The 19,456-nt window shown below is 41.7% G+C and overlaps 1 protein-coding gene across 3 annotated transcripts in view; it reads right to left on the bottom strand.

Annotated features, from left to right (window-relative positions):
• Focad (focadhesin) overlaps nucleotides 1-19,456 on the bottom strand; it is a 290,677-nt gene that overhangs the window by 35,596 nt on the left and 235,625 nt on the right. For all 3 annotated transcript variants that reach the window (XM_005352710.3, XM_026781891.1, XM_026781889.1), the window contains exons 27-33: nucleotides 17,095-17,333; nucleotides 12,012-12,101; nucleotides 5,621-5,768; nucleotides 3,709-3,828; nucleotides 2,683-2,805; nucleotides 1,971-2,048; nucleotides 1,299-1,370 (exon numbers count right to left, since the gene is read on the bottom strand). In XM_005352710.3, the coding sequence (XP_005352767.1) occupies nucleotides 1,299-1,370; nucleotides 1,971-2,048; nucleotides 2,683-2,805; nucleotides 3,709-3,828; nucleotides 5,621-5,768; nucleotides 12,012-12,101; nucleotides 17,095-17,333 (870 nt within the window). The remainder of the gene's footprint in view (nucleotides 1-1,298; nucleotides 1,371-1,970; nucleotides 2,049-2,682; nucleotides 2,806-3,708; nucleotides 3,829-5,620; nucleotides 5,769-12,011; nucleotides 12,102-17,094; nucleotides 17,334-19,456) is intronic.

The raw sequence follows: 19,456 nt of genomic DNA, 5'->3' as shown, positions 1-19,456 counted from the left end.
CTGGAAGCTAACATGAGTCTCCTACACTAGACCTGAATCTTATGCTGTTAAGTAGTGGCTGAATGAATGAATGAACCAATTATAGCAGAAAGTACAAGCAATATTCTTGGGCTTCACTGAGCGAGACTGCTCTCAAAAACTGGTAAAAGAAAGCTCCAAAAGGATTGGGGCTGGAGACTAGTTGGTCGAGTATTTGCCTGGTGTGCAAGAGAGCACGGGTTCAGCTTCACCACTGCGTATGCTAAGTGTGGTAGCTCATGCCTATAATCCCAGCACCTGAATGGATCAGGAATTGAGAGTCACTCCAGGCTACACAGCTTGAGACTAGCCTAGAGCACATGAGATCCTGTCTTAAAAGAAAAAAAAATCAAAAAGTAAAAAAAAGAGAAAGTTTCTTAATAATAACGTATTTCTAAAAAAAGAAAGAAATTTTAACTCATTCTTTTTAAAAAATAATTTCTATCATTGATTATTATAATTCATGAACATTTTCAAATAATTATTTCCAGTTCTTCCAAGTTTTAACAACTTAAATTTCAGTAGAATTCTTTTTCTGAGCACACTCTTATTCACATATATAAAATATTTTTTCTCTGCCCAGAAATTCATGCTTTTCCACCATGAATGAAAACATCTTTATGTGCTAGGTATTATAATTAGCCATGTTTTATTAGAATGAAAACAAGTATGCTAAGTGGGAAAGAGAAGCCCGAAAGCAATAGCAATAGCAATATAAACACCCCGCTTGGACGAGGTGCTTGGGAGGAGCCACACAGTGCCCAGGCGGTGTCCTCAGGACTGTGGCTACACTGGCTCCAGGTCTCTCAACCAGTGCCGTCACGGAAGGCTTTAAGAAATCAAAGCTTTATAAGCAGACGAGCATGACTATGCCTCCACGAGGGCAACAAGGACAATTATTAACTCACAAACTCTCATCTGAACTAATGCCATCTGACCATTCTTCCCGGGTATCTGCCCTGCCCTTTGCCCACAATGCATCTGTCCTTGTCCCAAAAGCTAGATAACCCTTGCAAGGTCAGGTTTAATTTTAAGGTGATTCAGTAACAACTTAACTCAAAAAAGTCAGTATCCTCCCTCCCTCCTCCCCCCCCCCGCCCAGCAGGGAATATCTGTCAATGAACACAGGCCTATACACTACCTTGAAATGCCCATGAACTCAACATGTTTGTTAGACTTTCACATTTGCCAGGTAAGACACACTATGACAAGCAGTATGAAAAATTTAACAAGGGAAGAGATGTGTATCCCATCCAGGGGCTGAAAATTCCTCTCCTTACCTCAGTTAAGGTTCGAATTACTTCATTAAGTCTTGCTTGAGAATGGGCGCTCTGGATGGCCTCTGACTTGAGCTGAAAGAGTGAGCAGAAATGAGCCAGGACGTGAGCATCATCTAGGACTGGGACAATTTATCAGCTCTCATATATTCCAAGCATGTAAGTGGAAAGCTCCTCAAAGACAGGGCCCAGGATTTATCTACCACTGATTTCTTAGCACCTTTTCAGGGTGGCACATAGCAGTCCCTCAAAGTTTTACTATGTGAACAAAGGTGTGTAATTCAGAACTGTGATATACTTACACACACTTCTGTCCACTAGGATAGTGTTTCAGAATAAAACACTTGCAAAGATTTAAACTTGAATATTATAGATATGAATTGAAATTCCTTATGAGTGAATTTTGAAATTTCTTAGGGTTCAGTTACTTTCTCGGGTAGGAAAGTCTATGAAAAGTACCTACTTTAAGAGGCTTGATTCCTATGAATTAAACCAAACAAAGAGCAATCTCTACAGAAAGAATCCTCAGCCAGGAGTACTTTTTCTCAGAGCAAGGCACTGAAAACCCAGAGTAACTATCGCCATGAACACAAACTCCTCTTCCCCTAGGATATTAAGCCAAAGCCACCCTACTGTTGCTGTGGTTATGTACGCATTCGGGTTTCCTGGCTTTACCTGCATGACATCCACATCTGAGCCTACCAGCGCTACCAGACCATGAAGGGCTGCGAGACAGAGCATGGTGGAGGAACCCTGCAAACCAAGAATTGAAACAGTTAACGGCAAAGCACACCTTGGGTGTGATATCTATATAAGTTGCTGCGCACAGCAAGGTCAGTGACTGAAATTATAACAAATGCATAGGGTCAATACAACTGACAATTAATAACTGACCATGAAATAACAACAGACAAATGTATAGGGTCAATACAAATAATAATTAATAACTGACCATGAAATAACAATAGACAAATGTATAGGGTCAATACAACTGACAACTAATAACTGACCATGAAATAACAATAGACAAATGTATAGGGTCAATACAACTGGCAATTAATAACTGACCATGAAATAACAGCAGACTAAAACAAAAAAACATACTAAAGCTGTTATATCATAGGTGGCGTTTTTTGGTTCTATTTGTCCAGAATACCATAATATTGTTTTACAAGTAAAGCCCTATCAAGTAGCCAATTTTTAAAAAATAAGACAACCTGTAATGGTTGACTGTACTTAGAAGGGACTAAAGGTATAGATGCCATTTTCACTTGAAATTACCTCTTCATTTATTGTTAGGCTATATATCTTAGCAGTTCATATAAGGAATCCAATCAATCAGCTATTTTTCCTTTAAATTATTTAACAGTATACACGTGACTCTTACCTCTGCCAGGACAACCTTAATCCAGTTGGGGAGGAGTCTGTTGCCCAAGTCTTCAGCTTTTCCATGTCCACACACAGACAAACCATGAACCAGATTTCCTAATGCCAGTGCAAAGCCTGAAGTCTGGTACAAATAAAAATAGGGGCAAAGGGAAAAATATATATAGGTAAGGACTCATATAGAACATTTATAATACACAGAGCAAAACAAGCATTTCTAAAGTTCCTATCCCAAAGTTCGATGTGGACTTTGGAAACAGAGTCTTACTTTAAGGAATTCTGCTGCTGTGTGTAGTTTATCTTAGAAGAACAATTCTGTCCTGTCAATTGATAGCTCAGTAGCTCTAAATTCTCAGAACAAGGTATGTGTGAAAAGCCCGAGGTTCACCACCCAAGGTTAAAATCCCCTCCTAAGCAAAAAAACAAACAAACAAAAAAAAAAACAAAAAAAACACGCCACAACACATGCAGTGTATGAGCACTCCTGACGTTGTTATTGCAGAACATATTCTGAACACTTACAGGAAGACCAGCTCCTATAAACTTAAATCCCTTCCCCCTTACAGCTCCTTGCTTCTCCTGCATCTCATGCTAGCACATACTGGATATTTTATGGATACAGAGTAATGATCTGAGAAAGAGAAAAACACCACAATGAAGCCGCACATGGTGGTGCACACTTTCAATTACAGCATTTGAAGGCAGAGCCAAGCAGATCTCTATGAGTTGAAGGCCAGCCTGATCTACATACCGAGTTCTAGTTCAGTGAGAGCTAGACTCTGTCTCAACATCTAAAAAAGAAATCATTATATTTTCAGCCAAACGTCCACAGAAGCTGAGAGATAAAACGTGAGAAAGGCATCTGGTAGCCAGTGGCTGCTGGCTACAACAGTGACAGCAAGGAGTTATCAGACTTTTCACCAGTTCTAGATACAACAGAGTCCACACCAGTCTAAGTAACTAGAAGGCAGCATGCAACAGCAGCATGAAACTCAAGGGGAGAATTCATCAGAGCACGTGTGCCGACCTGCTGGTTGCTCTCTACCAACAGCTGAAGCTTGCTCATAATATCTTCAGCCTCCACAGCCTCAATAATGCCAGCACTGAACGCCGATGTACACACACAGCTGAGAGTATAGGCAAGGACCTAAGAAGAAAACACAGCAGAAAAAATGTTTGCTCGCAGGCAAAATCAAAGACCTTGGCTTAGGTGCTATCGCTCATCTGCCAAATTCCCCAGAAGAGCTGAATTTAGATATAGATACTCCAGACTGGCTAACAGTTTGCTGTGTGACTTATATTCTGTTTTATAACGGGGTCAAGATGGGGATCATTTTAGATAGGATTTGGGGGCTCAAATGCAAATAGTTATGAGAGGAAACCAGGACTCAAATGTGGGTCTTCCGTCTCCAAACCAAAGTTGCTTGCAGCCTGATGCCACCACAGTAATGTCAACACCATAAGGAATTAGATCTTTATCAACTAAAACGTGCCGTGCACTCCACTCCAGACTCACAGGAAAGAACAGGAAAGACGTGAAACACAGCTGTGCTGCAATTCCCTGCGGGGGCCTGAGAGCATCAGTGAACAGGAATGCAGGCTTGGGAGTTAGATGAATTATGTAAAACTGAGAGGACTTGTTTCTGCTCTGTTTTTTGTGGTTGCCATTGTATAGGTGTGAAACTTAGTAAGTAAACGAATGGATATAAGAACAAATAAATAAATAAAAACCGATAAAGGGAGCAGAGGTAATACTTCGGCATCTTCTAAAATTCCATCAGCGGGGTCAGTTTGAGAAAGCCAGTTTCTGCAGACCCCTTCTTGCTACCTCCCATGTTCACCATCAAACCCTTTCATATGATGCTGTTCAACTCCCAGTGCTGGCTGACGCATAAAAATACAAGTAGCTTCCAAGGAAGAAGCCAGATATAAAACATCTGAGGATGGGCAAAACCACTTGCTGGAGGATTTATTAATCAAAACATCACAGCAGACAAAAGCATCTGTACAATAACCTTGTCTTTGTTGATTAATCAAATTGTTCTTTCTTCGACACACACACACACCCACAAACGCACACTATATATATACACATATATATGTATGCACACACATTTGTAAATCACGCTCCACACTACTTTAAACTGGAAATGCAGTGCATACCTAGAACAAAACTTCAACTCTCTGGGCCACAAAGAAATTCCCCAATTCAACAAGTCGCACTGCTGAAAGCAGAGGAGCTGAGCAGGGAAACACAACAGCCATTATGTACCCATCAATAGCTTGTGGGCAGGCTGGGAGAAAAGAGAATCTGCTCTAATGAGAGGGAGAATCTGGCCCGGCCACAAGGTCATCCCTGCCCCTCCCATAGGCAGGAGCAGGCAGTTCAGCTTTACCTGGGCACAACAGAGAAGACATGCCGCACACCTAAAGCATCCCTGCTAAACATGGGTCACACACGGCAATGGTGTCACACCAAGTCTTTGCATCTTTTTCTGCCACACCAGGGTGGAAAATAAGCCTTTTTACCGAATATGGTAAAGGGAATTTCCTCGATAATTTTTCATACTAGTAGGCATTTATTTGTCGTTTCTTAAGCTTGTTTCTGACTTGTTTAAAAGTTACATTTCACTTGAGGACAGTTCTGAAAACCCTCAAGTTAGTCCCCAGAAGCTGCAGTTCTTGGGGAGTGCTGGCGTGATGCTGCTGGGGGTTTCTGTGTTCTCCAGTGGTTTCATCTCCTACACCACATTTAAGTCTAAGTACAATTTGGAGGCCTCGTGATGTAATATAGGTGGCTTGCCATTTTGATTTTCTGCCTATTTGTACCTGTAACTGAAATTTTCAGTTTGAGGGTTACTAAACTCTAAGGCAAAAAGAGCAGCAGCAATGAGAAAGCAGAAGACAGCTGAGCAGGGCGAGATGACCCCGCGTCCTACCTCCTGAAACGTCCTGCTCTGGCTAGCACTGTCATCTAGGTAGGTAGACAGCTTCCGCAGAGATGCTGCCACATGAACTCGTGACTCCGTGTGGCTGCTGTGGCTCATGAGGGACAGGGCGAGTCCAGCTCCCAATACACAGCCGGTGCTTGGAATGCAAAAGAGACAGAGTCAGAATCACACACAATATGACTGCTCCACACTCACGCAGGAGCTCATGCCTTCCGAAGCTGAGTAGACAGCAAAGTTCTGGTTCTGTCTGGTTCCAGCAACACTGTGGCTTCTGACGTGAACCCCTGACCTCTTCTCTCGAAACAAAGAGTTTATATCAAGACAAATATGCAGCAGGGTGGGGGCTGTGGCAATTAGCAACGCACCTGACTTACATGCCTGCAGCTCTAGTTTCAAACCCTAGCCCAGGCCTAAAAACGAGACACACGCATGTGTGTGCACACATACACAATCACACACACAGAGCTCTTTCCCATACACACATCCTAGCACCAACAACCACACATCAGATATCCCACGGGACACAAACACGGAGCTTGACTAAAACTGGTGATAAACAGCTGTTTCTGCCCTCACAGAAATGCCACAGCCCTTCCCTCTGGCCTGTGCTGCTAGACTATGGTTTATCTGCACAAGGAGAGAGAGGCTAAATTCCAAGGTGGGTGCTCAGGAGCTCTGGTTATAGATGGGAGCGGTGCAAGGCACAGTGGTGCTGAGGGCTTGTGTTGCCCAGTCAACTCCAACAAGTGGAATCTCTTTCTTAAAGAAACTGTGTATTCATCTGTGCACAATGACATTAATCCTTCTTTCCCCTCTGATCTCCGAGAGTACCACTGGGTCAGAAGAGAAAATGGGCAAATGACAGGCTTGTCAAAAGTTACCCTTGTGACAATTCAACTGGAATCTGGGGCTTTGTATCCCAGTGCCCTGAAAGGACACATACCATTTAAAGAAAAGAATTATTATCAAGAAACTTCAAGTCAGTATAATACAGTGCACCTGTGGCCATATTTTCCTTTCTAAAGTTTTTTCATTCCTGTTGCTTTTCAACTGGAGGTAATACCAGCATTTCAGAAAACATGCTGGTGCTTGTTTGACATCCCCCTCGTCATGATATACAGAGCTAAAGCAGGCTTCCTGGGCTTTTCTCCAATATCCACACGGAAAGCATTTTTTCTCATTAATGACACCTATGCCTTTGGCTGGCATCAAGAACCTTGCTATGAACACTCTAGCTTCATACCCCCAACAACTCTGTGCCAACAGTGTCCACACCTGAGAGCAGACACCTGGAGGGTGAGATGGCCTTAGAGATGTGCTCAAGATTACACAGGAAGCTTGCAGAAGAGAGAAGCCCCAGCCTTCAATTCCATCTGCCATGTCTAAGGCCCCTCTTGGGCCCTGCGGGATGTTATGATGACACCCACAAGGAGATAACTTTTACTGTTTTTCTAGTTTCTGTTGCATAATAAGCAACACAAGGGAGTCTTGTGTGGAGAAACTGACTCAGCCCACATCCAGACAGGCAGGATGTGCTGCTCCAGCTCACAGGAGCTCAGCAGCTAATGAATGCATTTCCCACCAGCTAAAACTGACACCTAGCGCCCCAGCACCCCAGGACTGCATTTCTTAAGGAAGGCTACTCTTGATTAGTATGGATTTAAAGCTTTTGTTTTCATTAGAACCTACAGGGAGGATTTTAGCTATGCTTCCATATTGACATACGTGAAACCGAGACAGAATTAAACAGAGCTATAATTAGACACAATTTGATTCATATTTTGACAAACTTGACCTTGCTCTCCCTTTAACTATGTAATTGCTACTTATCCTTCAGATTTCAAATGGTTCTTCCTTGGAATCCCAGCAGGAAATCTCCTTAAAACTCTCCCATAGCCCCTGTATTAAATTGTACTCTACAATTTTAGTTATAAATTACAAAAAGGGATTATTTGGGGGACTGTTTCTTCTCGAATTCCAGAGTTCTTTGACAGTGGCTATCTTCTTTTCCCCCCAATATAGTATCCTCAGTCTGTGGTCTTCAGCTGGGTGCACGGAAGGACTGATACAGAACGTGATGAATGCTAAGGAATTGGCCACGGGAGTTTTATGAGTATTGGGTATACAGAATACCTACAGAAAAAGGGGGGCATATATGCACAATTCCTGATGCTTTTGTTTAATTGGATGTAAAACTGAACATATTACATAAAATTTCCAATCAGGAAAACACAATTTCTGTTTCTTGCCAAACTAAGCGAAGAAAGACGGATATTATATTTGCATGGACAGATTATTTCTCTCAAAGCTCAAATAAAACTGGGGCTTATTGTTCTAAATAAACAAGCCATTTTGTGGAGTCCGCTTTTCAAGGTGCCCTGGGCTGAAGCTTTTCTTCAACACCTCAAAGGACACAGGCATAAAGGTTTAAAAGGGACATGTGACTTTTTAGGCCAGCATTCTAAGGCATGGTTACAACTCCATTCAGGCATGCAACATTAACTGTCTGTCACATCAAATGAATATACAATCTAACTCTGTGTGTGCATGTCAATATACGTATGCTGAATATTCTTAATAAGTTAGATATCTGTAGCTCATATCTTGAATTTTAGTTCAAGATTGAACCAAAATAACCCACTGACCTTTTAAAAGATTTCCTTGTTTCTTCCCCCAATTTATAGTATGCACCCAGAAAATATTCCTAAGGCTTTATTCATTTCATTTAAAATCTTCCCACATCTTAAAAAGTCCTAAGTCTTAAAAATTACTCAAATGATTAGCTCACCATTTCCACCTACTTAGCTTAGTCTAGAATCTTCTGGATATGTCTGCCAGCTCTAAACCACAAATGCCTCGGGCAGAGGTAGCCTACGTGTATTCTGCCCACTGAAAACAAAAAGGAGTTTAGGGTTGCTGCCCCCAACAGCTAAAATCAAAGCAAATGATATCATTAGATATTCCGCTGTGCTTTTGGAATTACTAGCATAAATATGCTATAGGAATCCTAAAAATGTATAAAAAACCCTTTAACTCCAAGGCTCTACATAAGGCTGGAGAAATGGCCCAGTGTTTAAGACTGACTCAAAGCTGGACAGGGTCACGTGAGCTTGTAACTTCAGCAGGAAGAGACAAACAGACCCTAGGAAATTGTTGGCAAACCATTCCAGCAAAAACAGTAGGCTTCAAGTGCAGTGTGAGGGCCTAGCCTAAAATGCAATGAACACTCCCAGGGCCTCCTGGGCATGCTTGGATTGGGTGCATGCATATGTGTGCGCGCATGCTCTCTCTCTCTCTCTCTCTCTCTCTCTCTCTCTCTCTCTCTCTCACACACACACACACACACACACACACACTTATTGGATATCATATCACAGTATATTAAAAGATTACCATCGCTTGGTGATAGTGGTGCACGCTTTTAATTCCAGCACTCAGAGAGGTAGAGGCAGGTGGATCATTGTGAGTGCAAGGGCAGCCTGGTCTACAGAGTAAGTTCTGGGGCAGCTAGAGCTACACAGAGAAGCCCTGTCTCGGGGGAAGAAAGGGAAATATCGCCAAGATAAATCATAAAAGAATGCCCCATTCTGATGTTCGTGCCGTCATATCACCTGAGATATAACAATAGTACTTGTCTAAAATAACCACAGATGAATCTTGAATTGCCTAGCTTATTGTTAGCAATCCTGCAGACCAGGTACAAGCCACACAATAATTAGTTCTAATAACAGTTAACATTTGTATATCACTTTGCCCTTTACAAAGCACAATTTAAATGTTATTGTATTTGTAACAGCTCAATAGTAATTAACCAAAGCTCAGGTCATTGATGAATAACATGACCACAATTAGGGCTGTCAGAACTGCAATGGCAAAAATAGTGCCACTAGGTGGCAGCAAAAGCTAGCGATAGGACCAGACATCCGGCCCAGGTGTTCACTCAGCAGGGACTCACCCATTGACTCATTGGTGAATGTGTTCTGGTAGAATTCTATCACTCGAGGTAGCACACTCCTGGTTCATCTACTAACCATGTCTCAGCAATGGTCTCACTATCTCCATGGGGGTGGGGGTTGCCCTTATTCATTATCTCCCTGGTGGGGGGGGGGGGATTACCCTAAACTCTGGCAATTTCTTTAGACAAAGGAATATGCTATATGCCAGGCAATAAAGCCTGGGCCAAGTAATAGTGGGTAACATCTGCATGTCAATGATGCTTGTGAATAATAATAATAATAATAAATAATGATGCTTTCTTCCCATGGAACTGTGTTCTCCACACTATACTACACAAGACAAAGAAAAATGGTCCTAGGCCCATTCCTTAATTGTGCCACCTATAAAGCATGTGACTATGAAAAGGTGTCAGCTCAGAGTCTTTCTTTATAGAGAAAACTGAAGAAAAGGCCTGTCTATAGTTCTCTCTCTGTTGCAATTAGGGTTTAGGATTTAAGTACCCAGGATACGGATATGAAAATGCAGAGGATTAACAAGTTCCAGAAAAACCTGAAACGAAGAAAGAACTTCACCCAGGCCCCAAAATGAGGAAATACTGAGCTCCACTAACGGTAGGAATACTGAAGTTTGAATAGGAAGGGGAAGGCTGTTTGGAAGTCTGGACCTTTCACTGGGCTTTGATGGACCCAATGAGGAGGTGTTCCTGTTCTTCATTCCTCTGACAGACTGATCCCCTGTCCAAGCACACTCTCAAACACCGCTCTTCAATATGAAGATAAGAATCAAGAGTGAAGAGAAGGATGAGGAAATGAGAACCTTACCAATCACAAAACTAAAAGGTAAGGTTAAATATACTTAGACATGACACCTTTAAGTAAATAAACACCTATTCCACCTTAAAAACTTCCCTGGAAATGAATGGGAACCGTATGTGAGATGTTCTCCATTGCTCCAGTTGTCTAAGACCTTGCAGTGTTTGAACTGCAGGCTTTCCCACAACATTCTAACATCCTGACCATGGCGACAGTGAGTGCCCTGGCAGGACACGGAAGGAAGGAAGGAAAGGACAGGGGTGGGTTTCTTACCTGGAGGCTACGAAGACAATAATAGTGATGCATATATTAGACTCAAAATCTCAACCTGTCATTTGATCCAAATAATAACCACCTTCTTATTCCTCTCGCTACTAATTTTCCATATTCAGAAGACACCAAAGGTGCCATCAGACTCCATTCCCGTATTCACACCACACATTAAAGATGTCACAAGATCCTGAAGGACTTGATGAACTGTCAGGTTTCTATTCACTCTTACCCTACATACAGACAAGATCTCATCACTGCCACCTACTACAGAGATTAACTTTTTTTGTGATAAAAATCCTCCATAACCTTTCCTTTATATGGCTGCATCTCTACTTTAGCTACTCTTTGTTATTCTGAGCCTAAGAAGCTGGAAGGTACAGAAGCACAACAGAAAGGGGTGAACTGTTACTTCTAATCTATTGTGATCTCTAGAAATAATGCCCCACAGGATTCAAACCTGAGATTCCAAAACACAGAAATCAAAAGAGTAAACGTTATTGTTAATAATATTCCACATAGCCTAATCAATCCATCTTATTCACCCATACAAGCCATGGAAATCGATTAGAGAGTAGATCTGTAACAGTAAGTTAGACAGTTCTTATTCTGTTTGTTTGTTTTTCAAGACAGGGTTTCTCTGTGTAACAGTCCTCACTATCCTGGAACTCGCTTTGTAGACCAGGCTGCCCTTCAACTCCTGTCTCTGCCTCCCAAGTGGCATGTGCCACTACCACCTGGCAGTTTTTACATTATTTTTCTTTTATGATTACTTTCATTTTTTGTTATCTTTCAATATTAGAATAAAACCATGAAATTTAAGGTATTTCGTATTCAAGAAAAAACACTGAAAAGGCATAAGGTTCAAATGGGGGTAGGAGGAAGACCCATTCCTGTTAAAACAGATTGTGGAGCCTGATATAATCAATGGTCTTTTCCATTGGTTCCTCCACCCAGGGCTTTACAAATAAATTCAAACCATCAGAAGCTCTCTTTGCCCACTCATATTCAAATAATTTCAGCAAATTTTGAAAAAAGGCTAAGTGAGGTTACCTGGCCACCAGATCCATGCCTCACGTACAAGTACAAAACAACACTGATGTTCGGTAACAGGATCAAAGTTACACAACAGCACTCGCTGCTCTGCATTTAAGCAAAACGCCCACCGATGATAGGGTTTTAGAACAAAGAAGTTTTCAATGAAAGATTCTTTCCAACTGTTACTGAACACTCTGCAAAGGAACTCATGATCAGATCCTGCAAACACTTCACCATGGCACTCAAGGCTTGCTGCAAGTAGCAAGCACTCTGAGCACCGGTTATGAAGGGAACCAACGTACTTGTGTTCAAGGCTGGGGTCAAAACAGCAGTTTTCCAGGGCATCCAAGGACTTTATCAGAAGAAGGTTCATCTGCTGGCCAGACATGTCACTAGATAAGGAGACAGGAATGATGGATTATTAATAACCACTCAACTGTTCACAGTGCATGACATGTCTGGGAGTGTGAGGCTCAGTGGCAGAGTGCTCGCCCAGAGTGCACAGACTCCGGAAGTGATCCCCAGTACCTGCAGCAAACAAAGGCTCAGCAGGTACAATGCTGGTCTAACACATCACAGAGCCTGCTGATCTGACTTTAATCCCCAGAGCTAACATTGTGGAAGGAGTCCCATGATGCCCACAGGGTGTCCTCTGATGTTTAACAGCATACACGTCCCCCCCTCCCCACACACACACGATACACAAATAAATAAATGTTAATAAAAAAGCCAAAGTGTTACAAAGAAAGTCTTTTTTTGTCAATATCTACTGGAAACATCAGCACTTCTTTATATATAAAAAGATAATAACAATATTGGTCGCTCATATATGCTTATTTGTAGACAGGGAAACTAAGAAAAAATATTCAGTAATTAGGTTTTTGAAGAGTGTAGTACAAATTCTAGTAGGTTTTAATAATAAAAACCTAGAGCCAGATACCAGGGGCTGATGCTGGAGATCAGAGAAGCAGAGCGGCCGGCCACCAGAGAGTTCTTTTACCTCTACCAGTGCTCAAACCGAAGAAAGAGGCCTGTCCTCACACTGCATCTCCAGACTCCATCAAACCTCAGACTGTCTGAGCTGCTGTCTCCTTCAGCCTTATATTCCTCTCCCTACCCAGTCAAATCACTCCTGTCTTCCCCTCCCTAGTGCTGGGGTTAAAGGCCTGTGATCCCAAGTTCTGGACTCTTGTATAGCCCAGGGTGGCCTTGAACTCACAGAGTTAGCTCTGTACTCTGATCTTCAGGCAAATTTTATTTGTTAAACAAAATATAACTACGTTTCCCCTTTTTCTCTGAAATTTTAAAAAAGAAGGCTATAACTAGTATAAGAAAACCTGTATACAATAAGTATAATAAGTATATACAACTTATACCGGCAATAAGCAACAATGTCCAGTCCATTTGCACTTGACAAATTCAGAGGAAATACTCCATTATCTATCCTATCTTGGTGAGTCCAAAGTGTTGTACTATTCACTTTCTAGTCTAATTTGCATTACCAGTTCAAAATTATCTTTTTATGTCTCTCAACCTTTTATACTTTACATTTCTTATTGAATTTCTTTTTTGAGTCTGGTAAACAAGGCAAGCTATAACTATCTAGTCTTCAGCTTCCTCAGAGACCCAAGAAGGAAATAATATTAACTGAGGAAGCAGGAAGTGCGAGCAGGTGACTTCTAAAATATGTGAGAAACAAATGACAAACAATAAGGCCTAAAAAGTTCTTTCGATTTTACACTTTGTATTTAAATTTTAAAACATTGAAGAACAAAATCTCAATTTTCTAAGAATGTAAAGTGATACTTTGGTAGAAAATGTAATGAAACTATGGATACAGTTATCAATCACCCCAAATCTCTCTTACTAGGGACACAGCTTGTGATTTCATGTCTCAGTTGAATGGGTTGTCAGTTCTCCTTAAACCCTTTAATTATATATTTTTAAGGGGAAAGTTCCCTAGACCTACATATTTCTGCTTCTGTATAACAACTCGTTTATATAATGGTCTTAGTGAGAACTAAGGCTGGATAGTAAGAGAAAACTTAAGCAGGCACTCTGGCTCTTTCTTCTGGTAAAGCTGCGGACTTCCTCACTCACGTTTTATTACTCTGCCTGTGGGTCGTGAGCCCCGTGGGGCCACACATCAGATATCCTGCATCAGATATTTACATTACAATTCATAACAGTAGCAAAATTACAGCTATGAAGTAGCACAAAATGATGTTATGGTTGGGGTCACAGCAGCATGAGGAACTGTATTCAAGGGTTGGAGTGTTAGGAAAGTTGAGAACCCCTGCTTTACAGGTTATGGCAGAGGCAACAAGCTTGGTGTAATGTACCTCCTCAATAAGTCCTAGTTTGGAATTCATATTTAGGAGAATCATAAGCCAGACTGACTGTGGTGAGTCTCTCTCTTGCAGGAGGAAGAATCTACCCTGAGAACAATGAAGTGCGGGCATGTTCTCTTATGGGTACTTGATATTACTACCCATTTCAAGACCACAGCTTTCCTGATACTTACCTTTATTTGAAATTATTTTTATTTTATGTTGTTCATGAATATTTTGCCCACATGTTTGTCTGTGTATCATGTGCGTGCCTGGTGCCCAAGGAAGCCAGAACAAGGCATCGGAAGGCCTGGGTCTGGCCTTAGAGATGTTTGTGAGCGGCCCTGTGGGAGCTGGCATCAGTGCTCTTCACCGCTGAGTTATCTCCCCAGTCCCCATCCTAAATTATATTCCTGAACTTCGTTTTGTTTCTCACTTGTGTCTGTGTATGGTGCCTGTGTAGAGTGCCATGCACATAGGAGTACAGGCTCTCTTACAAACCAAAGGCCCTGGAGCTGGGCTTCCAGGTAGTTGTGAGCCACCACCCAACAAGGTACTGGGTACCAAACTCAGGTCCTTTGGAAAAGAAGTAAGCACTCGTCACCACGGGGCCATCTTTCCCACCCCATAGCCTTGGTTTTAGGAAAAAACAAAAGATGGTCTGGAAAGGTAACAGTGAATGTGACTACTGAGTAAAACACCTACCGGTAGAAAAAGGTAACTATTTCTGAATTCTCTGCCCTAAAAGAAACAAGCCAGTGGAACCAGGGATAATTCCATGTTGGTGACTACACTATCAAGACACAGGTCCCAAGAAAAAGATGCTGTTGAGCAAAGTTAGAATCTACAGGTACTCAGGGCCAGGCATGGTAGCACACACCTTTAATCTCATCCTCTAGAAGGTAGAGACAGGCAGACCTCTGATTGCGAGGCCAGCCTGGTCTACATATTGAGTTCCAGGACGGGCAAGGCTGCATAGAGAGACTGTATCTTAAAAAAACAAAACAATCAAATAAACAATCTACTAGTATTCTGAGTGACTCAGCCATGATGAGCTGCCTGGAACCCTTTCCCAGGATTCTCTGCAGCTACAAAATCAAGTGAGAGAGATTGGGTAGAAGGCAGCCCGGAAATGAGGGATAAGAGGACGTGTGCGCATCACCTTGGGGCTTTCCAGGCAGTATAATGAGATAGACCCCCAATGCAAGCCTGACAGTCGTAAAGTCAGTGCAGAACCGTATCACAAGTTAATGAAGAAATGAGCCTCGGCCAGAATGGGACGAAGTGAGTTACCCAGAACTGAGCTGCCAGGCAGGGCTCAGTTATCGAAGTGAAAACATCCTGAGAAAGACCTAAGCACAGACAGCGAGGAGCGCACTATCTGTAGGCAGCAGCAAAGGCGGAGATCACTTAAGTCTTAGGCCTTTGCAAAACACGCTATGTTCTATTGGACACACACGGAATGAAAGAGTTGATTGCCATGCAAAGGGCAGGTTCCTTGTTCGTATCTAGAGCTGGACCTCTGTGAATATTCTGGGCATGTTTCATTGTCATTTAAAGATATTATGCCAGTCACTCCATTCTGTCAGATGTTTCCAGAAGCTAAAGATGTTCGCTTGAAATATCCATTCCCAAAAGCACTGATGTGGGATTCCCCTCTGTATGAATGTATTTTATTACCATTGATAAACAAGCTGCTTCAGCCTATAGCAGGGCATAATATAGCCTGGCTGGGAGAAATATATAGAGAGAGTAGACGGAGTAAGGAAGACGGCATGTAGCTGCCAAAGGAGTAATATGTCAGTACACGTAAGCCACAGTCCAGTAGCAATACACAGATTTTTAATAGAAATGGGTCAATTTAAGATGGAGTTAGTTAAGAGTTAGCCTGAGCTAATAGGCCAAGCAGTGTTGTAATTAATATAGATTAATATAGTTTTTCCGTGATTATTTGGGTCTGGGTGGCCAGGAACAAAGGAACAGCCTCTGCAGACAAAGCAATAGTAAATTCTCCCCCTACACAAAAAACAAAAACAAAACAGAAACACAGCATTTGTTCAAAGTCTGAAAGTTACAAACAGAAACTTAACCTCTAGTTCCAAACACTATAGATATTGTGTGATACCATCTAGTTTATCCACACCAACACCATTGTTTGCTTTTGGACCACTAACTGCTACCCACCAGGAAGTATGAGAACAGCTAACATCAATAGCTAGATGTTTCTACCTGTATCCTATTTCCAGTGCAGGAAGATGGGGCTGAAGTCTAAGTCACTACCATTAAATATTCATGGTAACCAAACATTCATGTTAGACTACACTACAATCAACCTGGATGCATAAAATTTTATGGTTTAATATAAAATACAGGGGAAAAACCAAGTATGAACAAAACTAAAATAGATTAATTGATATGTAGGAAAACTCGACGCTTAGTGGAATTTTCCACCCGAGTCTTTCATATTCCATTTGATCCATTCACTGATAATGCTAGCAGCCTAAAAATGAGAAATCACACTGAGTAAACCATCCAGTATAATATGCACAGATTAGGAGCCTATATAGATTATTAAGTGTAGCCAGGGCAGAGGAGAAAAGCAGCATTGTAAAGTTGGGTACATGCAGTTCTCAAGTGATTCAGTGACTCCTGGTACCCCTCTGCTACATGAGACTCCCCGTTGTTCCTTCCCACTTATGGAGATGTCAACAATGAAGGGGCAGGGGAAAAGTCTTTCTTCACTTACAGCACTTTAAGGCTTTTGTTTATGCCTATTAATTAAAAAGGCGTACTTAGGGCTTCTATCTTAGCCTGACATGCTTTTCAAGTAAACAGTTACTTGAATAATAACCCCCAAAGTATATTAATATCCATATGATGGTATTTTAAGGCAGAAGAATTCACCCATCTAAGGGAATAAACAATCAACTCAACCATCTCAGAAATTTAGCAAGCACATACTGCTCAGATGGAATGTTTAGGAACCTGCATGCATGCTACAGTCCGACACCTAAATCACAAGGAGGAAACACAGCAATACTTCAATCAACTGTACCTTAGTTTCTCTTCACACAAGCGCGAGAGAAACATCCCCAAAGCAAGGCCCATGTGGATTTGCACGGCTTGAGATTCATCAGCACTTGGTTTCCCAGGTAACCTGGCAGTCAGCATGTTCAGGATTTCCTCAACCTTCTCTTTGCAAGAGATAATGAAAACCGGCACAAGGAGAGACAAAGCCGTGGCGGCGGCAGAGCGCGCAATAGCGCTGGCCGTGTTCTCACCAGAATAGGACTTCTAGGACATGCCAAAGAAAGAAAACAGAGGTTAGCCTCTTGTTTAAAACACGAATGTGTTTAAAACACCTATCACACAAACACTACAGCAATACAGGCTTCTTCTATACTTGCCCTGCAGACAAAAAAAATAGAATTTAAATGTGTTTGCTACATACCCTGATTTCAGTCAATGAGTCCATCCACTGCCGAGTGAAATCAGCAATGTTCTTTTAAATTTCAAAGACAGAGTTTGAAGTGTCTATGTTTAGAGGTTGTGGGCTCTCTCACTATATAAACTCAAACAGTTTTGATGTTTTTAAAAGCCTGCATGCATATAATAGGAAAGCCAAGTCAGGCTGTTAGCTTTTAGACAAGCTACATTACAATTGTCCAGAAAGCTAGGACTTGCCCTGAAAAGAAAGAAAAAGAGGTGGACAGGAGTTTAAGTTCTCTCTACAGAGAAACAGGTGGAAGTTTAACACAAGACCTATTGGCACATCTCCCAAAATTTTTGGTGGGAACACAACCCAATAGATGGATTATTTCCTACAGGGGGTTAATTCCTTTTAATTAAGAGGGAAGTTGAAATTCTAAAAGCTTCTGGTTAAAAGCAATAACCAGCTATTCAAAAGGAAATGGAGGGCTCTACATGTGCCTTCTGATATGCAATTATGGGGAGAGAAATGAATAACAGCCCTAAGAGAATGACAGGGCAGCTGAACATGAACAGTATCTGCAAGAGTCCCACGTTAGAGCGCTCCCCCACACATGCTATACGTCTGCAAATGTGTCTCCAGTCGAGAGGAAAGCCTCTTCAGCACCCTCACTATTGTCCAGCTAAGTTTTCAGATGTGTCATAAAGGCGGCATTGTGCCTCCCAGTCGAAGCACGCTACAATGTGCTTGAATTCTGTCTATTTGCTCGCCGAGCTCTGGTACTTTAAGGACAAAAATCAAGTATGTAGGACATTACACTCCAAGTTAATATAATGTTTCCAAATGACAGAGTTACTCAAAAGGACACAGGAAATAAGGGAAGTGACTTTTGAAATGGGTCTTAAAATGAATAGTGATGTAAAAAGAAGGAGAAAAGGTAAGAGGTAATTTTGAACTGTCTGAATAAAGAGGCTGTCTTACTGGTTCATAAAAACCAAGCAGAATGTTAGGAAATCTCAGAGTATCTTGTTCAGCTACTGCATAAGCTTCAAAACAAGTCAAGCAAACCAGCACTAATAGATGACCTCTCTGAACAAAACCTAACTTACGACTTAATTCTATATTACCTACCAAGTTATTTTTAAACCTAGCATTGGACTCTAAGCCCCAGATCAATACATCCCCGGTCTTCCCAAGGGTAAGGGAAGAGGGAGCAGGGCATTTACAGAGAAGACTTTAGCAATGCATTGTGGGCTAAATCCATAATCTTAGCAACAGGTCTGGATCCGTGCTACATTTTTCTTCAAACAACTACAATCCTCAGCCACTCAGCTGACTGTCCCGTGATCTCTGTAATTCCCTAAGCAATGGTTACTGATAGAGCAAAACCAAAACAATTCTACACCACAGCAGAAGTAAATTGATTCCACAAGCCCAAAGGGAGAGTCAGACAACAAGATGTGCATTTCCCGTTGCTTCAGTCATTAGGCCGCCATTGTGAAGACAGGAGAGGAGGGGGCAGTCATTTTTCACATGACCAAACAGGATTACTTGGTATTTAAAAAGAATTTTATTGTTTTCAAAATACAACACTTACACGTAACTTAAATAATTTCACCTTCCCAATCTTTGGTGAGGCAGAAAAACACAGCAAAGGAATTGAACTTTTATTTCACCAGGAAAACAAGAATGGTACCATAAAGTGCCAAGTCAATACTCAAAACTGAGAGGTGGCATACAGTCTTTAGTCATCACAGAGGACACCGCTATTTTTATCATTTTATAAATAATGTCAAAAAAGGCCAAACAAATTCAGAGAACCACGTATCCCACAACTATAACCTTTGACCCTTACTACACAGCAGAAAAACCCCAAGAGCTTTCATGCTGCTGGTACCTGGGGCACATCCTAAACCGTAAACCGTGGGGCCTACCTAAACACCAGTCTTTCTTCACACACACACACACACACACACACACACACACA

Source organism: Microtus ochrogaster, chromosome 10 (genome assembly GCF_000317375.1).
Source record: "Microtus ochrogaster isolate Prairie Vole_2 chromosome 10, MicOch1.0, whole genome shotgun sequence".
In the NCBI taxonomy this organism is placed as follows: domain Eukaryota; kingdom Metazoa; phylum Chordata; class Mammalia; order Rodentia; family Cricetidae; genus Microtus; species Microtus ochrogaster.
This window is presented reverse-complemented; position numbering and strand designations above follow the sequence as displayed.